This window comes from Peromyscus leucopus, chromosome 19 (genome assembly GCF_004664715.2).
Source record: "Peromyscus leucopus breed LL Stock chromosome 19, UCI_PerLeu_2.1, whole genome shotgun sequence".
Taxonomy (NCBI): domain Eukaryota; kingdom Metazoa; phylum Chordata; class Mammalia; order Rodentia; family Cricetidae; genus Peromyscus; species Peromyscus leucopus.
The window spans coordinates 65,675,703-65,693,753 of record NC_051079.1 but is presented as its reverse complement, the minus strand read 5'-3'; the positions used below and the strand labels follow the sequence as shown (position 1 = coordinate 65,693,753).

Here is an 18,051-nt window from a genome sequence, read left to right as displayed (position 1 = left end):
AAGGACTTTGAAACTAAAGTCCAACTTCTGATGTCCTCACCGCAATGAATAGATATGACATCAGCTTATTGGCTGTACTGGCACCTCTGTGCACAGTCAGATAAAAACCTAAAACTTTCCCATCAATGGCAATGCAGCTCTCTGGCTGTAGCCCCTCCCCCACAGGGAGGCCCTGCATTTGACCTAACTCCACCACCTTCACCTCCTAGGTCCCCACGGTCATTATCTCTGAGCATCAGGCCAGAAATAGACCCTGTTGTCCTTCATGATGCTGTACATCTCCAACTCTCAGAGTCTGAAAGGAGGGAATTTGCCAGGCTAGGGGCTTACTCTACAGAAATATTCCCATTGCTTCCTTGCAGCTTCTGCTTCCTGATTATGACCTAGATTCCATTACAGCCAGAGTAGAAGCTGACATGTAAGACGGGACTTTGAAAGTGACGTTAAATGCCAAACACAGATCGGTGCGTTAGTCAGGGTTCTCTAGAGGAACCTAGGAGACAGACTGAATACTTAACCATCACAAAGAGGTTTCAACAAGAGGAGCTAAGCATGCACATAATTAAATAGGTGCCTTGGCAAGTAGAAACAGTCATCTTTCTATTCAATAACCTGAAGATGGACACTTAGAGAACACAAAGTAGAATCACGAGAACATGAAAATGTCCTCTAAGTTGAAGTTGGATGTTTCTGAAGGCACTATGAAAGGACTTGCCTTCCAGGAATCAAACGTCTCTCACTGAGAAATAAGACTTAAGACTGTTTGAAATGCTAAAAACCCTGATCCAGTTAAGGTCCTCGGTGATTTAAAAGAAATAAGAATTTTCTCAGGAAAGGCTGAACGAAAGCAGACTGCCTTCCAAGGCCCCTCTCCCTCAGCAGCTGCCATCCTTCCTGAGGTCTGTGTCATACCCTGGAGGGCACTGTTCCATGTACACATTTTAGTTTTATCTGTGCAGATTTCCCTACACAATTTAGTTGTATCTGCATGGTCCATAAAAGGCTTTGAAACACATGCCCAGGTATGATTATGTTTTCTAAAGTGAATGCGATCTAGAAGCTACAGCTATTGTTTATGTTTAGTCCTAATGAAGTCCACTCAGGCTATGTCTGTGCTGTTCCTCATACCTGTAGGTCAGCGATTGCAGCCGGGCTCCAGGGCTACAACGCCACCCTTGTGGGAATGCTCATGGCTGTCTTCTCAGACAAAGGCGACTATTACTGGTGGCTGATACTCCCTGTATCTGTTATGTCTATGACTTGGTAAGTTGTGCCTGATTGTCAAAGTGACCATGGAGGGTAGAGGGAACGGAGGTTTGGTGTTTAATGAGCCCGCCTTTGTAAGGTGAAAAGTACTCTGAGAGTCAACAGTAGCTGTGTATCACTCTGTCATTGGACTTTGCACTTTAAATAGTTAAATGGGACCAGCAAGTTGGTTTATCCCATAAAGCCACTTGTAGCCAAGGATAGCAACCTGAGTTTAATCCCGGGAACCCACATGGTAGACGAGAACTGACTCCCAGGTTTTCCTTTGACCTCCACATATGCCCACAAATGCACACCCACCCCACAAACACAAATTACATGTAAAAATGAAGCGAAAATAGTTCGGTGGTGCCAGCTATGGTAGCGCGTATCTATTACCCCTGAATTTTGGAGGTTAAGTGAAGAAGAGAGTTGCTATGAGGGTAAGGTCAGCCTGGGCTTAGAGTGAGTTCCAGGCTGATCTGTCTAGAGAGGCTGTCTGGGGGAGGGGGGACACAACATAATAATAAATGGTAATTTTATGTATCTTTTGCCACAAATTAAAAAAAAATACTTCAAAAAATTAGAACGAGGTTATAGAAACTAAAGCAACCACCTTAAGAGGTGCGGATTTTCTTACCACCTGTTAGTGGTCCTTGCGTCAAAGTCGGCTGCATGCCCCCTTCATCCAGACATTCTCAACCTCAGCTACACACTGAACACACACACCTGCTCTGTGCTGTTGCCTGTATGTTGAGGTTTTTAACCCCCCAGGTGGTTCTAAAGTATAGTTAAAGGTGCCCCCCCCCATCAGTGGAGTCACCTGAGGACTTAGCCGAGCTGCCCATCTCCTTTTTTTTTTTTCTAAATTCAATTCCATCTTCACAAAACCAGAATCTTTAAAACCAACTTCTGTGCTGACATCATCTTAATTCCTTTTCCTAGAAACAAATCTATCTTTCTATATCGTATCTAGCCCGAAGAGATGGCTCAGAGGTTAAGAGCACTGACTGCTCTTCCAGAGGTCCTGAGTTCAATTCCCAGCAACCACATGGTGGCTCACAACCATCTATAATGAGATCTATATCGTATCTAAAGTATAAAGTGCTGATACACTCACAAAGAAAACTCAAGGAGCCCCCTCTGGGCACCGCCTGCAGGAGGTCTCCGCCCTGGTGGTGCCCATAGGTGCGTGGAGGCCCTGTCCATAGTGCCAGCCTCCCCAAGGAGGCTGGCAGCTGCTCTGAAGGATTTTCTCAAGAACAGGAACCATGGCCGTCTGGTGATCTACACCACCCCCCCAGTAGATCAGTTCTGATCTTCCAAGGATGCTTCTCCATTGTGTTAACAAGAGAGACAGACACAAGGGTCCAGGGAACTGTCTACACTAGTGGTTCTCAGCCTTCCTAATGCTGCATCCTCAGTACAGTTCCTCATGTTGTGGTAACCCCCAACCATAAGATTATCTCATTGCTACTTCATGACTGTAATTTTGCTACCGTTATGAATCGTAATGTAAATATCTGATAGGCAGGATATCTCATCTTTGACCCTTATAAAAGGGTTGTTCAACCCCTAAAGGGGTCATGACCTACAGGTTGAGGACCACCAATCTACGCCATCCAAAGCAAACCTAAGCTTGCACACCATGGAACGAGGAAGCGACTCTTTGTGAAGTCTCAAGTTTACCTGTAGCTCAAGGACAGACAATCTGTCCACTCCTGTAAGACCCAACCACCCAAATCCTTAGTCTTTTCTCCAAAATAGATACCTATAAAGAAGACATGCAGAGTGCTGTCTTCCAAATTCAGGATGGTGGTGACTCTGGTGTGGAGGACAGACCCCAGGATCACAGGGCACTAACTATGCAGAGAAGATTTCTCTTTATTAAGAGCACCCAAACTTGTTTTTAAAAACCTTGATTAGAACTCACTCTGAGGCACCTCGGGATATTTTCTTTTTCAAAAGTCAACCAAGAGTTCGTCTTGTGGTGTGTTTTGGAGTTGTTGTCTCTGAGATAGGATTGGCCCCAGGCCACGCCCTCCTCCAATCCCACCCCTAACCCCCATGGAAGGTTTGTCTCAACACAATACTTCAGAGCATGTTAGCATCTGGAGGCTCAGCCTGGCTGCTGGTCACTGATTCTCATTCTCCTGCTGCGTTCCTTCAGCCCAGTTTTCTCCAGTGCGCTGAACTCAGTGTTGAGCAAATGGGATCTCCCGGTCTTCACTCTCCCTTTCAACATGGCACTGACGATGTACACGGCAGCCACAGGACATTATAATGCATTCTTTCCAAGTAAACTCTTCACACCCGTCACCTCCGTGCCCAATATCACGTGGTCTGAGCTCAACGCGCTGGAGGTAAAATATCAACTTTTTTTTTCTCCCTAAAAACCTGTCTGCAGTGACAGTCCTCACGGGCAGTTCTTTGGAGATCAGACACTGTGGGAAGCTTAGCCCTTCTTTGAGTGGCTGAGACAAGGCAGGCGGTCTCTCACTTGGGGTTAGAGATTTCATGATCAGCTTCTCCCGGTCAGAACTGTTATACTTTTTTGGACTCTGTAGAACCTGGCTGTTCTGCCTCCTTACAGAACACAAAGGGTTCTCAAGGTATAGTGGGACCTGGGAACCTGTATCAGCAAATTCCTCCCAACTGTGCTGGTGGACAGAGCTTGAGATCCGCTGAGTCACGGGGTGTGGATATCGTGCAGCTCCTTACAGATAGGCGCAGAGAGCATGTGCTTCTCCCAAATTGAATTCCAGCTCTTCCCACAGGTGTTTCTATAAGAACGTTGCGGGTTTTTTTTTCTTTGTGTGTGCATGCATGCATGCGTGCATGTGTGTGTGTATACAGATTGCAATAGAGCCTCGCACATGCCAGGCTAATGCTTTGCTACAGCGCTGCGTCTCAGTACCTGGCTTAATGTTTCTTAATTTCTGAGAGTAAGTAGTTGAAATCAAAGAAAACAAAAGAGGCCTTACTGGTTTTGTTTTTGTTTTAATGTGCAAAAGACTGGCTCTCCAACCGTCCCATTAGACGTGCCCTTTTGCCATCCTCTCTGCTGAGTGAGGAAAACACGGAGACGTTGACATAGCCTGTGCTTTATCTTTGACCCAGTAAGCAAATAGAAGCACTTGGAACTATTCCAAAATGAGAAGCAACTGCTGGTGGAAAGTAACATTGTAAAATTTTATCGCTCTCTCTCAGACTACACCATCTCATAAGACAGCCATTAGCCCTGTGTGGTTATTTAAACTTAGATGTAAATGCATTCACAGCTCAATTTCTCAACTTCACCAGCCACAACTCAGATACCCAGTACCTCTGTGTGGCTAGTACCTGCTGTACTGGATATCTCAGATAGGGACTATCAACATGAAGATTCTGAAGGTCAGTTGACCTCTTCCCATTCCGAATTTTTCTGTGATAGCTCACCCAACTTTCCTACCCCTGACCACCCAAGAGATACCTAGGATACCAAGTTCAGAGATAAAAAGTCTAATCAGTCTTCACCTGTGCAAAGTTCCCAGGTCTAGAAGAGACGGGGAATGACTAGGCACAGACAAGACTGGGAACAGAAAGCATCTAGAGGCCACCTTAAGGTAGACTCTCAGTGTGGTCCGGCGCACCGAACAAGGGCCAAGCCAGTGTTTGGAAGCCCAAGGTGGGGCTTCCCCTACCAGGCAGAGTTATTGCTTCTCGGGCCTCGCCAAAAGATACGTGAGAAGCAGAGAGGCCATCATCCTTCAGGAAATGTTTTGCTCAAAGGGAGAAGCCATGTGTGATTATGTTTTCCTGGCCCAACCAAAAGTTTTATTAGATGGAAATGTTATTCATTTGAGCCAAATCCTGCGTTCTCCTGAGAACTGCCACGCTGTAAACACCTCAGGTAGATTAAGGCCTCTGTCAGAAAACAGAAATGTAAAGTTTGTGTTTTCATGTCTTGAGATCTGATAGACAGGTGTTAAGGACTAAAATAAGCCAAAGATATTTTTTGCTAAATGGTACATGTTCCACTTGGTATCAGAAGGGCAAATGTGGTCCTGATTCATCAAGTTGGCTATAATTGCTTCTAAATTATGGATGAGCTAGTCTTGTTCAGTTCACTGGCCTTTTAAGTCTGGGCAGCCAACACAATTGTACTAGTATTTCTCCAGGCTGGGGAACAGCACTGATTCACTGCCAGCACTGATGGACTGCAGGAAGCAACTGACCTGTGTCCCTGCCACACTAGGGAAGGTACAACATGCCATCAGAGCCAGGAGTGGTGAGACCACCCTGGAAGCCTCACACAGTGGGAAAGCTAGTGAGCACAAGAGGTTTGGAGGAGCCATGCTCAGCATGCACCTGAGCAGGACCGGTGTACCTCTCAAGAGAGAATGCCAAAGAGCAGATGAGATTTTCTTTTCTGTGTTAATATAATATTGGCACTGATCCTGCAGGATAAAATATGCTAAGTTTAACTATCATGTCGTATAAAGTTGCAGTGTCCTGTGGTCTTCTTGTCTGTTGTTTGAGTGGCTACAATTTTGTGCTTTCCATTGCAGCTACTGAAGTCCCTTCCGGTGGGCGTCGGTCAGATATACGGCTGTGACAACCCGTGGACAGGGGGCATTTTCCTGTGTGCCATTCTTCTTTCCTCCCCACTCATGTGCCTGCATGCCGCTATTGGATCGTTGCTGGGTGTCGCCGCAGGTGAGCATGAGCCTTGCAGCCTAATAAGCATCTTCTTCATCCCATGCAGGTCTCGGGCATCTCTTACACTACAGAGCTTTCTTGGGGTCTCTGAGCAAGAAGAGCTCTTGGGATACTTCTCCTGACCCCACAACTCATTGGAGAGCATCGTTCTCTGTATCCCAAGCTCTGACCACCCTTGTTTTTGCCTAACAGGACTCAGTCTTGCAGCTCCATTTGAAGACATCTACGCCGGGCTCTGGGGATTCAACAGTTCTCTGGCCTGCATTGCAATTGGAGGCATGTTCATGGCACTCACCTGGCAGACCCACCTCCTGGCTCTTGCCTGTGGTGAGTATCCTACATATGGTGTGGGTGCCCACATGTAGGGGGTGCCCTTGAGGACTCAATCAAAATCATGGGCAAGCAGTAAACAATCACACACAAAAATTCCAAGGGTCATATAAGAAATTCAAACTGGAATTTTGAGTTTCCCACCAGCTAACTGTGTGAGTGGGTCAAGGGATGTTCCTCATCTGGGAGAATAAAAGTCATCTTTGCCTGCTACACTGGTGTGAAGAAAGAGCCTGTGGAGTGTCAGCAGCCATTCTATTTGGTATATATTTGAGGGAATAGATCCATGACATGTACTGTGGTTCTGTGTGTGTGTGTGTGAGTGTGTGTGTGTGTGTGTGTGTGTGTGTGCTTGTTGTTATGCCCCCTCCAAAAAAAAAACTAAAAAGAAATAATTTGAGCTAAATATAAAGCTATGGTGTTTGATGACCCAGGTAGAGTTTCATACGGTCCTTTGAGAGTCAGTTTAATCAGTGGTTTTCAGATCTGAGCATGCACCAGAATCCCTGGAATGTTAGTGAATACACAGACTGCTAGATCGGCCTCTGACACAGAGTTAGTGGCAGAGGGAGAAACCTGTTCCTCTGACATGGAGGCCTGGAGACTACAGGCTAAGAAGTAATCTGTTAGCCCTTCGTGATCCCCAGTAGACCCCGACTGCAGAGCTGGACTAGACCCCAGCTCCTCAAATCCGTCCTTCTCTTTGAACTTGGGTCAGGGAAGAGCTGAAATGCACCATGTCCATACCTAGAAGCAGTATCTGCTAACGTTCCACACAGTTGTTCCCACCGCCCTGGGCTACTTCTTGGCTGTAGCTTTCAGACCCTGTGTCGGAACTTTAAAGTAATGTAGGCCTCAAGAGCTTTGGACTTGGAAAGCTGGTGGTTCCCCAAGCTGATGATGAGGGACAGACATTCACCCCTAGCCTGTGTCATCCCTGGTTCAATACAAGTAAAACATTAAAGATAATTCTAAAGTGGAAGGAGTGACCCCCTGGGGGACAAAAAGGTGAAGGGATCAAGGGTTGTAGAGAAATTATTTCTAACCTGGGATAGCATATGTCTAAAGTGGTTTTTTCACCAGTCTTCTCAAGCTCAGCTATCTGACTGGTTGTCAAATGGTAGACCACGGGCTAGGCAGGATCTGGAGTGGAGGAGGTGAGCAGAGACTGGGACTTTGTAGCACTGCTCAGTTTGGGTTTATGCTAGGGCATGGCCAACAGACCTCAAGCTGCTATGTGCTGTTTGGAAGTTACTTTGTTGCTTTGTCGGGACTCCGCTGAGCTCTGTCTCTATTTGTTCCTCTGCTCTATCTGTTCTCAAGTTCAGGGCAAAGCGGGCAGGGCTGGGGGCAGGTTCTGTAGCTTAGCTGGGGTGGAGTTGCTCACCCTCCAGCCGCCAGCTTTTCCTGAGATTGCTTTCACACCTTTATTGGGAGCGCATACTTTATGTTACTGTGTGTGCATTAGCACAAATGCATTGACTGTGTTTAGGTAGCCATGCTATAGCTTGGATGGACACTAGAAAGACAAAGGGTTAGAAGCTTTGGGTCCCCTGTAATTCCTGAGCAGAAAGCACCAGAGTAGAAAGTAGGAACCTGGTGATTTGGGGGTGAAGATCCTAAGGGAGGCTCTCAAGGTTTGTACCAGAACAAGAAGAAATCTGTAGTACAGGGTCTGTTGGTGGGGCAATTATAGGAGTTATCAGAAAGTACTGCCTGGAGAAGGTGGCTTTTCTGTGAGCCCTAGCACAGGAGTAGAATCTATTTGATTGGCATGAAGACAGTCGGAGTCAAGCAGAAAGCATTTGACCCACATGGATTTGGATCTGGCAGGCTAGTGAAAAGGATGGAGACTAAGACATTTGCAAATGCTTCCCCCAAAGGGGAATCTTTCCATTGTTTTTTTATTGTAGTAATAAATAGTACAGTTTCATTGTTAAGTCAATACAAAGTACAAAGAGACAGAAAGGGAAAATACTCCATCCTCCTCCCTCAGGAAACTTTGTAACCAACCTCCTTCCGCAGCTCCTTGTGATGACCCTGGTCTACTCATCCCATCCTTGATAATCTTCCAGCTCAAAGTCTGTAACTTCAGCAAGGTTGCAAGTTTCTTTTCATAATCACAATTCTAGAGATCAGGGCGTGGACCCCAATAGAGAGCAGTTTTCTGTCTGTCATACTTACTCTGCCTTCTATAGAACTTTGGAAGGTGAGGTGAAGTAGGAGCTACACAGTAAAACCCTAGCTAAAAAAAAGAAAGAAAGAAAGAAAAAGAAAAACCCCAAACAAAAAACTAACCCTGACCTGTTGCCAGACAACCTGGTACTTAATCCCAGCAGAGTTCATAACACTTCTGGGCCTAGGTTTACCCATTTAAAAAGAGGGGTTGCGGTGCCTCGTAGACTTTGCCTAGGATTAAATAGTGTGTACATAAATCGACTGAAACATAAGTGGTATTCTGCACTTGTTTGCACTGTTTAAGGGTATGGTAAACTTTTTTTTCTGGTGGCTTTGCATAACTTATTAAGAATTAACTTTGTTTACTCTTCCCTCCCAACGTCTTAACTTCATCCATACCTTTATCTTCTCCCCAAATATGAACAATACCTTAGCCGGCTTCAGCCCCCACTGGGAGGCCCGCCCCCAACAACCACTGAAACCACATTGGTATTATACAGAATTTTCATTTTAGGCCCATGTAAACAGGCGTTTTTACACTTCTCTGTTTACTAACTACTCCTTTAGTGACGCGTGTATTCACTCCTGCCCTACAGCTCACACTGCCCTGTTATATTGCTTCTTCAGAGATGTTTTTTTTTTTTTAAATTTTAGTCATTGACTTGAAACATTTTATTTTCATAGTATTTTTATTTTATAATTAACTTAATTTCACATATCAGCCACGGATTCCCCCATCCTCCCTCCTCCCCCCCCCCAGCCCTCCCTCCCAATCCACCCCTCCCCCACTCCCACCTCCGCCAAGGCAAGTGGAAGGAACCTCTAAGACTCTGCATGCCTGGGAACAGCTCCATTTCTCCCTGGCTTAGGTTTTAGTTCAGCTGTCTGAAAACAACACCAGACTTGAGGATTCTTCTTCCTCTCCTAACATAAGATGATCACATTGTCCTTTTATATCCCAAACTGCCATTAAGACTTTTGAAAAACAAAAACTAATTCTCGTTAAGGGTAATTTAATTTTGCTCTCTGGACATTTGGAATTTTATCTTCACATGTGAGGTATTTTTCTGTTGCCTGTCTAGATGTGAGGGTTCCCCAGCCCCTGTGTCACCAGCCACTCAAATCCTTTCAGTGGGAGCTCTCCGGTCTTGCTTGAATTCTGAGCTTTTGTCTGCTTTTAATTTTTCAAATATTCTCTCCAAATATTCCTTTCCTTGTGGGTTAGTTCTGTATGAGCTTTTCCATCCCTGTCAACCTTTTCTTATTATTTTCTCCTCTTCATCCCTTCACAAGAACCTCCAGTTTAGTTTGTCAAGTGAACCGTCATTTGGCTCTATCCATTAGGCTTAGTCCTGTGTCTATTGCTTTCTCGGCTTCTGGCTTTGACTAAGGCTCATCTGGAGTATTTGCTCCATTTGTGTCTGACTCTCCTGGCATCTGCTCTCCTTAGATGTCCCTTTCCTTTCACCTAAGTTTATTTCCCAAGGGATTCCAGCTGTTTGAGTGACAGCTCTCCATGGGGACTGGAAGCCAGGGCCCTTCTCTTAGACTGCTCTTAGATGATCAGTCAGGGCATGGTTCCACCTCTCAGGATGTAGGGCTTCTGATGGTTGAGGTAATACGGGTGCTTTAGATACGACAAACTTGTCTTGCAGGGGGGTAGTTACAGGGCTTCTAGTTTGGAGCCATTTCAGACACTGCTCCAATGAATGCTTTTGGTATAAATATCCAAATGTGCATTTTATTAATATTCGTGTAACATATTTCTGAATTCAAAATTGATGGTTCAAAGGAATGGCCATTCTAATGTCCCCAGATGTGGAGTTCATCCCCAGAGAGCCCTATCAGTTCCCTCTGAGGCTGACAGTGTGAGAGTGTCAACTCCATCCCCACTGTGTCCCAGCAGACTTCCTAATATCCACACATGAACTCTTGGGACAGACCTCCAGCCCCTCTTGCAAAGCAAGTCTTTTGTGTAGAATGCCGCAGCAAGTTTCAGCTTGCCCACGTTGCCCTGTCACTGCCAAACAAAAGGCCCAGCTTGTCTGCCAAGGTAAACAAACAGCAGACACTGATTACAGAACTGTTCTTGTCTTCATTCCACATGCCTCTGTCTGGGGGACTTGGGAACCTGGAACAGCACCTGCCAGGGCTGCTTTCCTTACCCGGAGATCAGGAACTGGGCGGCCAAGGAGTAGCCTTGTTTATTACATCATCTTTAGAAGCCATCAGCCTATTTTGTGCCACTTACCAATAGCTGGGTTACTATAGTAGGACTCACCCATGGCGGCCCACTGTCATTGCCCGTGAAATCCAGGCTCTCACTGAGGGTTAAGGGCCTTTTCTAACGGAATCAGGGAATCACCTCCACACAGCTATGCACTATGCAGAAGCTTCCCTGGCATAAGCCAGTCCCAGCTCTGCACCGCAAGTCTTCATGGATGGGCAGCCTGCTGTTTATTAGTCAGACTCTCACAGTAGAGAAAAGAGCAACATGGACTTAGAGATTATTCCAAAGCATGGAACAGTACAAAACTCAAGAGAGTCAGAAGTATGCCTTAGAAGTATGTTGGGCCTTTGAAGGAGATAAGAGACAATAATGTCTGCTGTGCTCAGAGGAAATGAAGAGATGGTACTCAACAGAGCAGGCCAGAATGCAGCTTATGCTTAGCAGAGTACCCATGAATAGATGCTGAATGAGTGACTAGATCTTGAAAATAAATGAAATTGATGAAAGCAAAGATGGAAATCCTTCCCACTCAAGCCATGAGCATCCTTCTTCTCAGAGTGGTACCCTAGTACCCTGCCAAGAGAGGAGTTCACAGCCACTCTGGGTAAATATAAAATTTCATTTGAGATGTCATTGTCTGCCTCCCTAAAGCAGATCTTCAAGTTCTGAATGACAAAAATAAAAAAGATTCTGAGTTCTGTAGGTGGAGTTTTCCCATCCCAGGAGCTACTTCCAAATTACCACACTGAGGCTTGTATTAATTACAAATGCTTGGCCAGTAGCTCAGGCTTGTTACTAGCTAAGTCTTACACTTAAATTAACCCATATTTCTATGTATGCTTTGCCACGTGGCTCATGTCCTGTTCCCTCAGCAGCTAGCTGGTGTCTCCTCTGACTTCACCCTCCTTCTTCCCATCATTCTCAGTTTGGCTCTCCTGTCTAATTTCCTGCCCAGCTACTGGCTAGTCAGCTTGTTTATTAAACCCATCACAGGGACAAATCTTCACAGTGTACAAAGGGATTATCTCATAGCAGAGTTCATTCATTATACAGCAAATACAAGAAAGAGCTGGGATCCAAAGGCAGAACTGTTTCTGAATACTCACCCTCATTAGCATGAGAAACTAAGACATGAGAGGATTCATTGCCCTGTTTAATGAACATGGTACTAGGGATAAAATATCAATAAAAGGACAAGTAAGTGATGATCAGAGATCCCATAGCTCATGTGATTGATAGGTATTGGTTGATTGATTGATTGATTTGGTGACTGTCTAACAGTGGCCCAAATGACTATGTGGACAATATAGGAAAGTCATTCTTCAGTTTTGGAAAACCTGAGGACATTCCATACTCCTTGCCTCATCCTCAGTCAAGACAGAGAAATTAGTGGTTAGCTGGCTCATGTGGTCAAAACATGTCACTTGCAGTGGGGTTTTTGTTTTGTTTTTTTATTTTTGCTCAAAGTACATAAATATATCAGATGCTTATGAATTCACTTGTGTGCCCACCTTTAGCATATGAAAAGACATTACATGAAAAGGGTTTCAGGGGTATGTTCTGCTTCTGCCGTGCTCCAAGCTGTTTCCTTCTTATTTTTAGATCCATAATTTTTGTAGTTATGAAATCCAAACCATTAATATGAGGATCCTAGATGCAGTGACTCTGTAGAGAACCCAGGCTACCTCATCTAAATTCAGTCATGTTTATATAAAACAGCATGGCAGCCGTTTATTTGCCATGGAAAGCCTTTCCCGGAAGTGTTGCTACATCAGTGAAAAAAGCAAATCACACTGCAAGACTACTCTTACTGAGGACTTACTGTGTGCTGACTGTGTGGCGTTTCCTTCATGCTCACTCAGCCCTGTGAAAGAGCTGGTGCTGTTACTTGATTGTACAGCTAAGGAGACAGAGCATAGAAACGAGACCAGTGAGTTCTGCAGGGATGAGCCGGGATCTGAACTCATAGCTCCTGAGTCTAAATTCCCACTTATCACTACGGGCCTGGGGTGCTGGGCTGGCTAGCAGAATGCAGAAGTGTACAGACAGTCTAGGATGCTGATGAAAAGGACATCCACCAAACAGTGTTCTTTCCTCTCTTTGTAGCTCTGTTCACTGCCTACTTCGGAGCCTGCATGACACACCTGATGGCTGTGGTGAGTTCTTTGATCTCATTTCATCCTCAACAGGACTCGTCAGTAATGTAGAAGCCCGCTGATGCCCACCTGAGCAGCAGCTGGTGACAGGGTCCATGAGCACAATCACCGTTGTCCTCCCATGTGCTGCCTCTCAGCCACTCCCACCCTCTACCGTCCCAGCAAACGCTAGTCCAAACTACAGTCACCAGGCTTGATACAAATGCCAGATTGCTTGGTTTAAAGAGTAACTTTAACTTTATCTTTAACTTTAGCTTTAAGCTTTATCAATAACTCAATACCATATTATCATGTTCATAGTCTAACTCTGGTGTTTGATAAGTTGACTTGAGCATATAGTTTACTTATTAAGAAAATCAGACCTGTGGAGTAGTTGAGAAACCAGAAAAGAGCAGACAAGGATAATTGACTAAAGAAACAGGTGTTATTTTAAATCCAGCCATTTTTTAATTTGCATTCTCACCTACTCATCAATAAAACTTTTCAGACCTAGGTCCCACTTCTATTATTTCTAAGAAAATTCTTTGCTCATTAGCTCTCTCCTGCCATGCTTCCTCATTAGCCCAGGCTGGCCTCAAACTCACTGTGTAGCTGAGGCTTGCATTAAACTGGACTACAGGTGGCCTGCTAGTATGCCTGGCGTCTTCTTCCTTTCTAATATTGTCGTCTGTCCTTTGATCTCCTGCCTCTCCTGCAATGAGTCTCATACCCCCTAACTGGACAGAGACCCCCTACTTCCTAATACCTGAACTTTTTTCTCCTTTTCGCCTATCATGCAGGTAATGCAGGGCTTAGACAATGTTGATGCATTCCCGGTTGTTTGTGGGTCACAGTAGTATTTGACTCTCAGCAGCTCAGAGATTTTAGTCTGGGAAGGTCTCTATGGAAACACAGAATCTTTGTGGTAGGAAGTCAAGATTCTATTGTAGATCTGCACAATGAGGGGTATGTGAGAACATTATGGAGTCCTTCACACCTGAACAAAGAAAATCCATAGGCATCATTAGCCTGTGGATCAGAACTGAGTGGATTCTACCACTGAGTTAGCTAGGGAGATCTGGAAAACTTCATATCCTGAGGCCCCATGCCTTGATTTGAGGATAAAGTATATCTTGTATGATGATTGGGCATTTTTTTTAATCAGACTTCCCCAGATGATTCTGATGTGCAGTTGGGTTTTGGTATCCTATCCCCTATCACACTTATGAAGTCCGTACAAAAGACTAAAGCTAGCCAATGTAGTGTACTCAGAAATGTGTGAGAGGACATGGCAGCATTGAAGCATGTCACCTGCCCCCCCCCCCAAATTTAAAAGTCTGTTTAGGAGAGAAAATCAAAAGAAATAGAACAAGCTGAGTTAAATAATGGGGAGAAGTCAAAGTCAGAACAGTCACTATGGCTGACTAATCAGAGAAGCCCTTGTGGGTGTGATGAATGGTCAGGAGGTGTCAGCAAATTGCTGTCATCCGGTGTGCCCGTGTCACCCTGGCGCATCATGTTTGGGAAGTACAGATAAATGAGAAAACTGGGCAGACATACAGAAGATACAAAACTGACCACCAGCTGGGCGGTGGTGGCGCACGCCTTTAATCCCAACACTCGGGAGGCAGAGGCAGGAGGATCTCTGTGAGTTTGAGGCCAGCCTGGTCTACAAAGCAAGTTCCAGGAAAGGCGCAACGCTACACAGAGAAACCCTGTCTCAAAAAAACAAAAACCAAAACAAGAAAAACTGACCACCATAAAAAGATAACTGAAAACATTTCAAATGGTAGATGCCCTGACATCTCAGACATGATCAAGGTTTCACAAAGTAGCACAAGCAGATTCCAGAGCAATGCCCCCACCAATTTGTACCCTGGGTGGGAGGCTCAGGTGGCTCATTGTGTGGACTCGCTTTCAAATGGAATCTCAAAAGAATGTGTGACCTGTCTCTCCTCCCCCAGGTCCAACTGCCAGCTGGTACGTGGGCCTTCTGTTTGGCCACACTACTGTTTCTCTTGATGACCACGACAAACCGCAACATCTACAGGATGCCCCTCAGCAAAGTCACCTACTCTGAAGAGAACCGCATCTTCTACCTACAAAACAAGAAGAGGATGGTTGAAAGCCCTCTGTGAAAGACCAACAGCTGTGGTCACGAGTCATTTCTACCTGCAGCTCCTATTGGTTTCCAGAATCTCAGCAACTGCTTTTCATCACAGGGGAACAACTTTCAGGCTGTCAGCGACCCATTCTTTTGCTTGCTTTGTGTTTGTCTTTTTGACGGTATATCATCAAGCACCTGAGAGCCATGTCCAGGTGATGTTCTCTGGAATGGAATTTAAACCCTTCTGTGTGTTGGCAGGGGCAGGGGTAGCACTAAGATTGTAATGTATTTATAAAGTCAAAATGTTCCGACAGAAAGGAGAAATGGAAGCAGAATAATTATTATTCAAAGCTATCTTTGATGTCAGTATTAAAAATTAAGTTCTGTAACCATTTAAGCCTTACGACATTCACAGGCACAGAAGCAAAGCCAACCCAAAGGTCTCAGTTTGCTTTCAGAATTAGTACAAGTTACTCATAGCAACTGTGACCAACATTGCATTGGGGCAGGTTGACCACAGGACTGGTCCTCAGCCCACCGGCAGCGTGACTTCTACACTGTGACAATCTTATATTTTTGGTTGTGAGACTAGCCTTTAACAGCTGAGCTATCCCTCGTCCCATATGACATTCTTAATGAGAATGGTTAGGGTTTTTTGTTTTTGTTTTTTTTTTTTTCAAACTGGCAGAACTGTGGGGAGGACTTTGCTGGTCAAAATAGTTTTGTATTGCCGCTCTTGGAATTTGAATAATTCAGGTAGAGTTTATTTATTCTTATGAAAAGAAAATATTCTTTTCACCTATGTAAGTTTGCAGCTAGCCAATTCTTAGACATTAAATAAAAAATATATATATCTATATATGGAATACTTAGCATAGTTGCTTTTACTTTAATGATTATGTTATTTTTTACTTTTTAGTTTCTGGGGGGTGTTTGACATAGGCCTTGCAAAGTAGCCAGGCTAGCCTAGAACTCAGCATCCCTCTGTTTCCATTCCCTTAGCACTGGGACTATATGTTAGTTTTTTAAGTGCTTCAGATACATGGCAACTTCACTAACCTCAAGAGCCTTTTACTGCCACATTTTTAATGAATTGAGGACATCTTCTAGACACTGGCAGTTAAGTTGGATTCACACAGTCTTTCCAAGAGTTCTTTAATTTCTTAAAACAAACGACATTATTTTCTGCACACCAATGTTCTGTTTGGAAACCGATGGTATTGGAGCCACCTGGAAGAAATGCAGGGAGGGAATTCTCCAGATTTTCTTTTTAAATTTTTTACTTTAAAAACTGTGGTTTCTGTAAAAATTCTATGACCAATCCTGCTGAAGAGGACGGCAGAAAGTCCCATTTGCCAACTGCCACCTGTCCAATGACATTTATTATTTGGAGGTTGGGAAAGTGAAATTTTAAATCCCAAAGTTTTTTTTTCCCTGTTGAGTATGTTGTTCATGCCTGAAATCCTAGCACTCGGGAAACTGAGGCAGGAGGACCACAAATTTAAGGACAGTGTGGGCCACATTGAAGGGCCCTATCTCAAAAAACAAACAACAAAAAAGAAACACTTTTTAAAAACCCTCTTTCAATAGTCACTCAGCTAGCTGAGCGGTGGTGGCCACGCCTTTAATCCCAGCAGAGGCAGAGGCAGGCGGATCTCTGAGTTCAAGGCCAACCTGATCTACAGAGTGAGTTCTAGGACAGCCAGGACTACACAGAGAGACCCTGTCTTGAAAAACAAAAACAAAAACAATAGTGCTGAGAAGACAATACACAGTCTGCTGAACAGCTGGAGTCAGGCAGCAGGAAAGCCTCTGCATATCCCTTAGGGAGTCAGTCATTCTCCCTCTTCTCAGGAAAACAGCCTGAGAACTACGACCGTTTTCAGTTCTGTGACCAACGCCCTTTGAAGCCGTGGATCGGCAACTGTCATTGATTCCTGAGTTGTCCTATGAAAAAATCTGAATTTCCAGTGTTTGAACTGATATTTTCCTGTTTGGAATTTGTGAAACAAGGGTTGGGAACAACAAGAAGAGACGTGTAAAAACCCCCCAGAAGTGAAGAAGCTGCTTCCGAGCAGAGCGGACTGATGGGTCCACCATGCAGCCAATCCCATCTTGGAAACAGAGCTCAAATTAACCTAAGCCAGTGCGGTCTCAGATCTTCAAATGAGAACAAGCTTAAAGCCTTCTATATTATTTTATTTATATAATATTAATGTCTTTAAGGTATTTTTGTTACTAAGTATTATCCTAAAGTTAAGTGAAAACTCTTAGGGCTCCTTTGTACCTATTTTTGCTATTGTCTGTGTAACAGATTCCTGTGTAAACATATGAATAAATTATATTCACAGCCCAGTCCAGTCTCATGTGTCTTTATAGTTAGTAATGTTATATAGATATGAACATTCACATACATAATAGCCTCCCTTTGGCTAGCAGACTATGGGCTCCAAAGAGTTAAAATTTTCCCTCCCCAGTATGATGCTGGAGAAGGGAAGAGGTGAGATCTGATGCCAGACAGATGAGGCACTTGCTCCCCCAGGAAGAAATTTCCCAGTTCTAGCAAATTATTGGAGCACCTCGTAGGACAGGCTGATGCCCAGACAATGATGGGTAGAACCACACCTTGCCCCAGATTGCCTAGTTACATGTGCTTCCTACCTTCTATTTACACCTCAACCTCATGCCAGTGCCCCGAAAGTGGACTTGGAAGTCATCGGACCTCTTTATTACTCTTCCCTGTGTGGCCACTTTAAATAGATCACCTTGCATTGCCTTCCCCTCTTACTTGTCTCTTTGATTGGTATATTGGGGATAAGTGGGCAAGCTTAGCTTGCTGAGACTGCCAGGGCCTGGGCTTTGATCCTACAAACTCAAGTAACAGAATCAGATGGGTAGTTGATCAAACTCTGCTCAGTTACAGTCCATCCCATCTTCTCAACTACTCAAGAATGATTGACTGAGGGCAGTTACACAGGTTTGGGACATTCTCCTAACCCTGTGAGGTCAATGTCCTGAAAGCCACAGGTCCAGGGACCCCCATCAGTGCTAACCCTAGAATCAGTGCTTGGAGAAAGCCACTTCTCAGCATGTATATCATGGAGAAATGTTCCTGCCAGGCCTGC

At 44.6% G+C, this 18,051-nt stretch overlaps 1 protein-coding gene across 4 annotated transcripts in view; it reads left to right on the top strand.

Moving 5' to 3' along the window:
• Positions 1-17,281, top strand: part of Slc14a1 (solute carrier family 14 member 1 (Kidd blood group)) — a 44,264-nt gene extending 26,983 nt beyond the window's left edge. For all 4 annotated transcript variants that reach the window (XM_037197212.1, XM_037197211.1, XM_037197210.1 and 1 more), the window contains 6 exons: positions 1,135-1,263; positions 3,416-3,608; positions 5,796-5,943; positions 6,139-6,273; positions 12,791-12,840; positions 14,784-17,281. In XM_037197212.1, coding sequence (XP_037053107.1) covers positions 1,135-1,263; positions 3,416-3,608; positions 5,796-5,943; positions 6,139-6,273; positions 12,791-12,840; positions 14,784-14,957 — 829 coding nt within the window. In that variant the 3' untranslated portion in view covers positions 14,958-17,281. The remainder of the gene's footprint in view (positions 1-1,134; positions 1,264-3,415; positions 3,609-5,795; positions 5,944-6,138; positions 6,274-12,790; positions 12,841-14,783) is intronic.
• Positions 17,282-18,051: the final 770 nt, after the last annotated feature.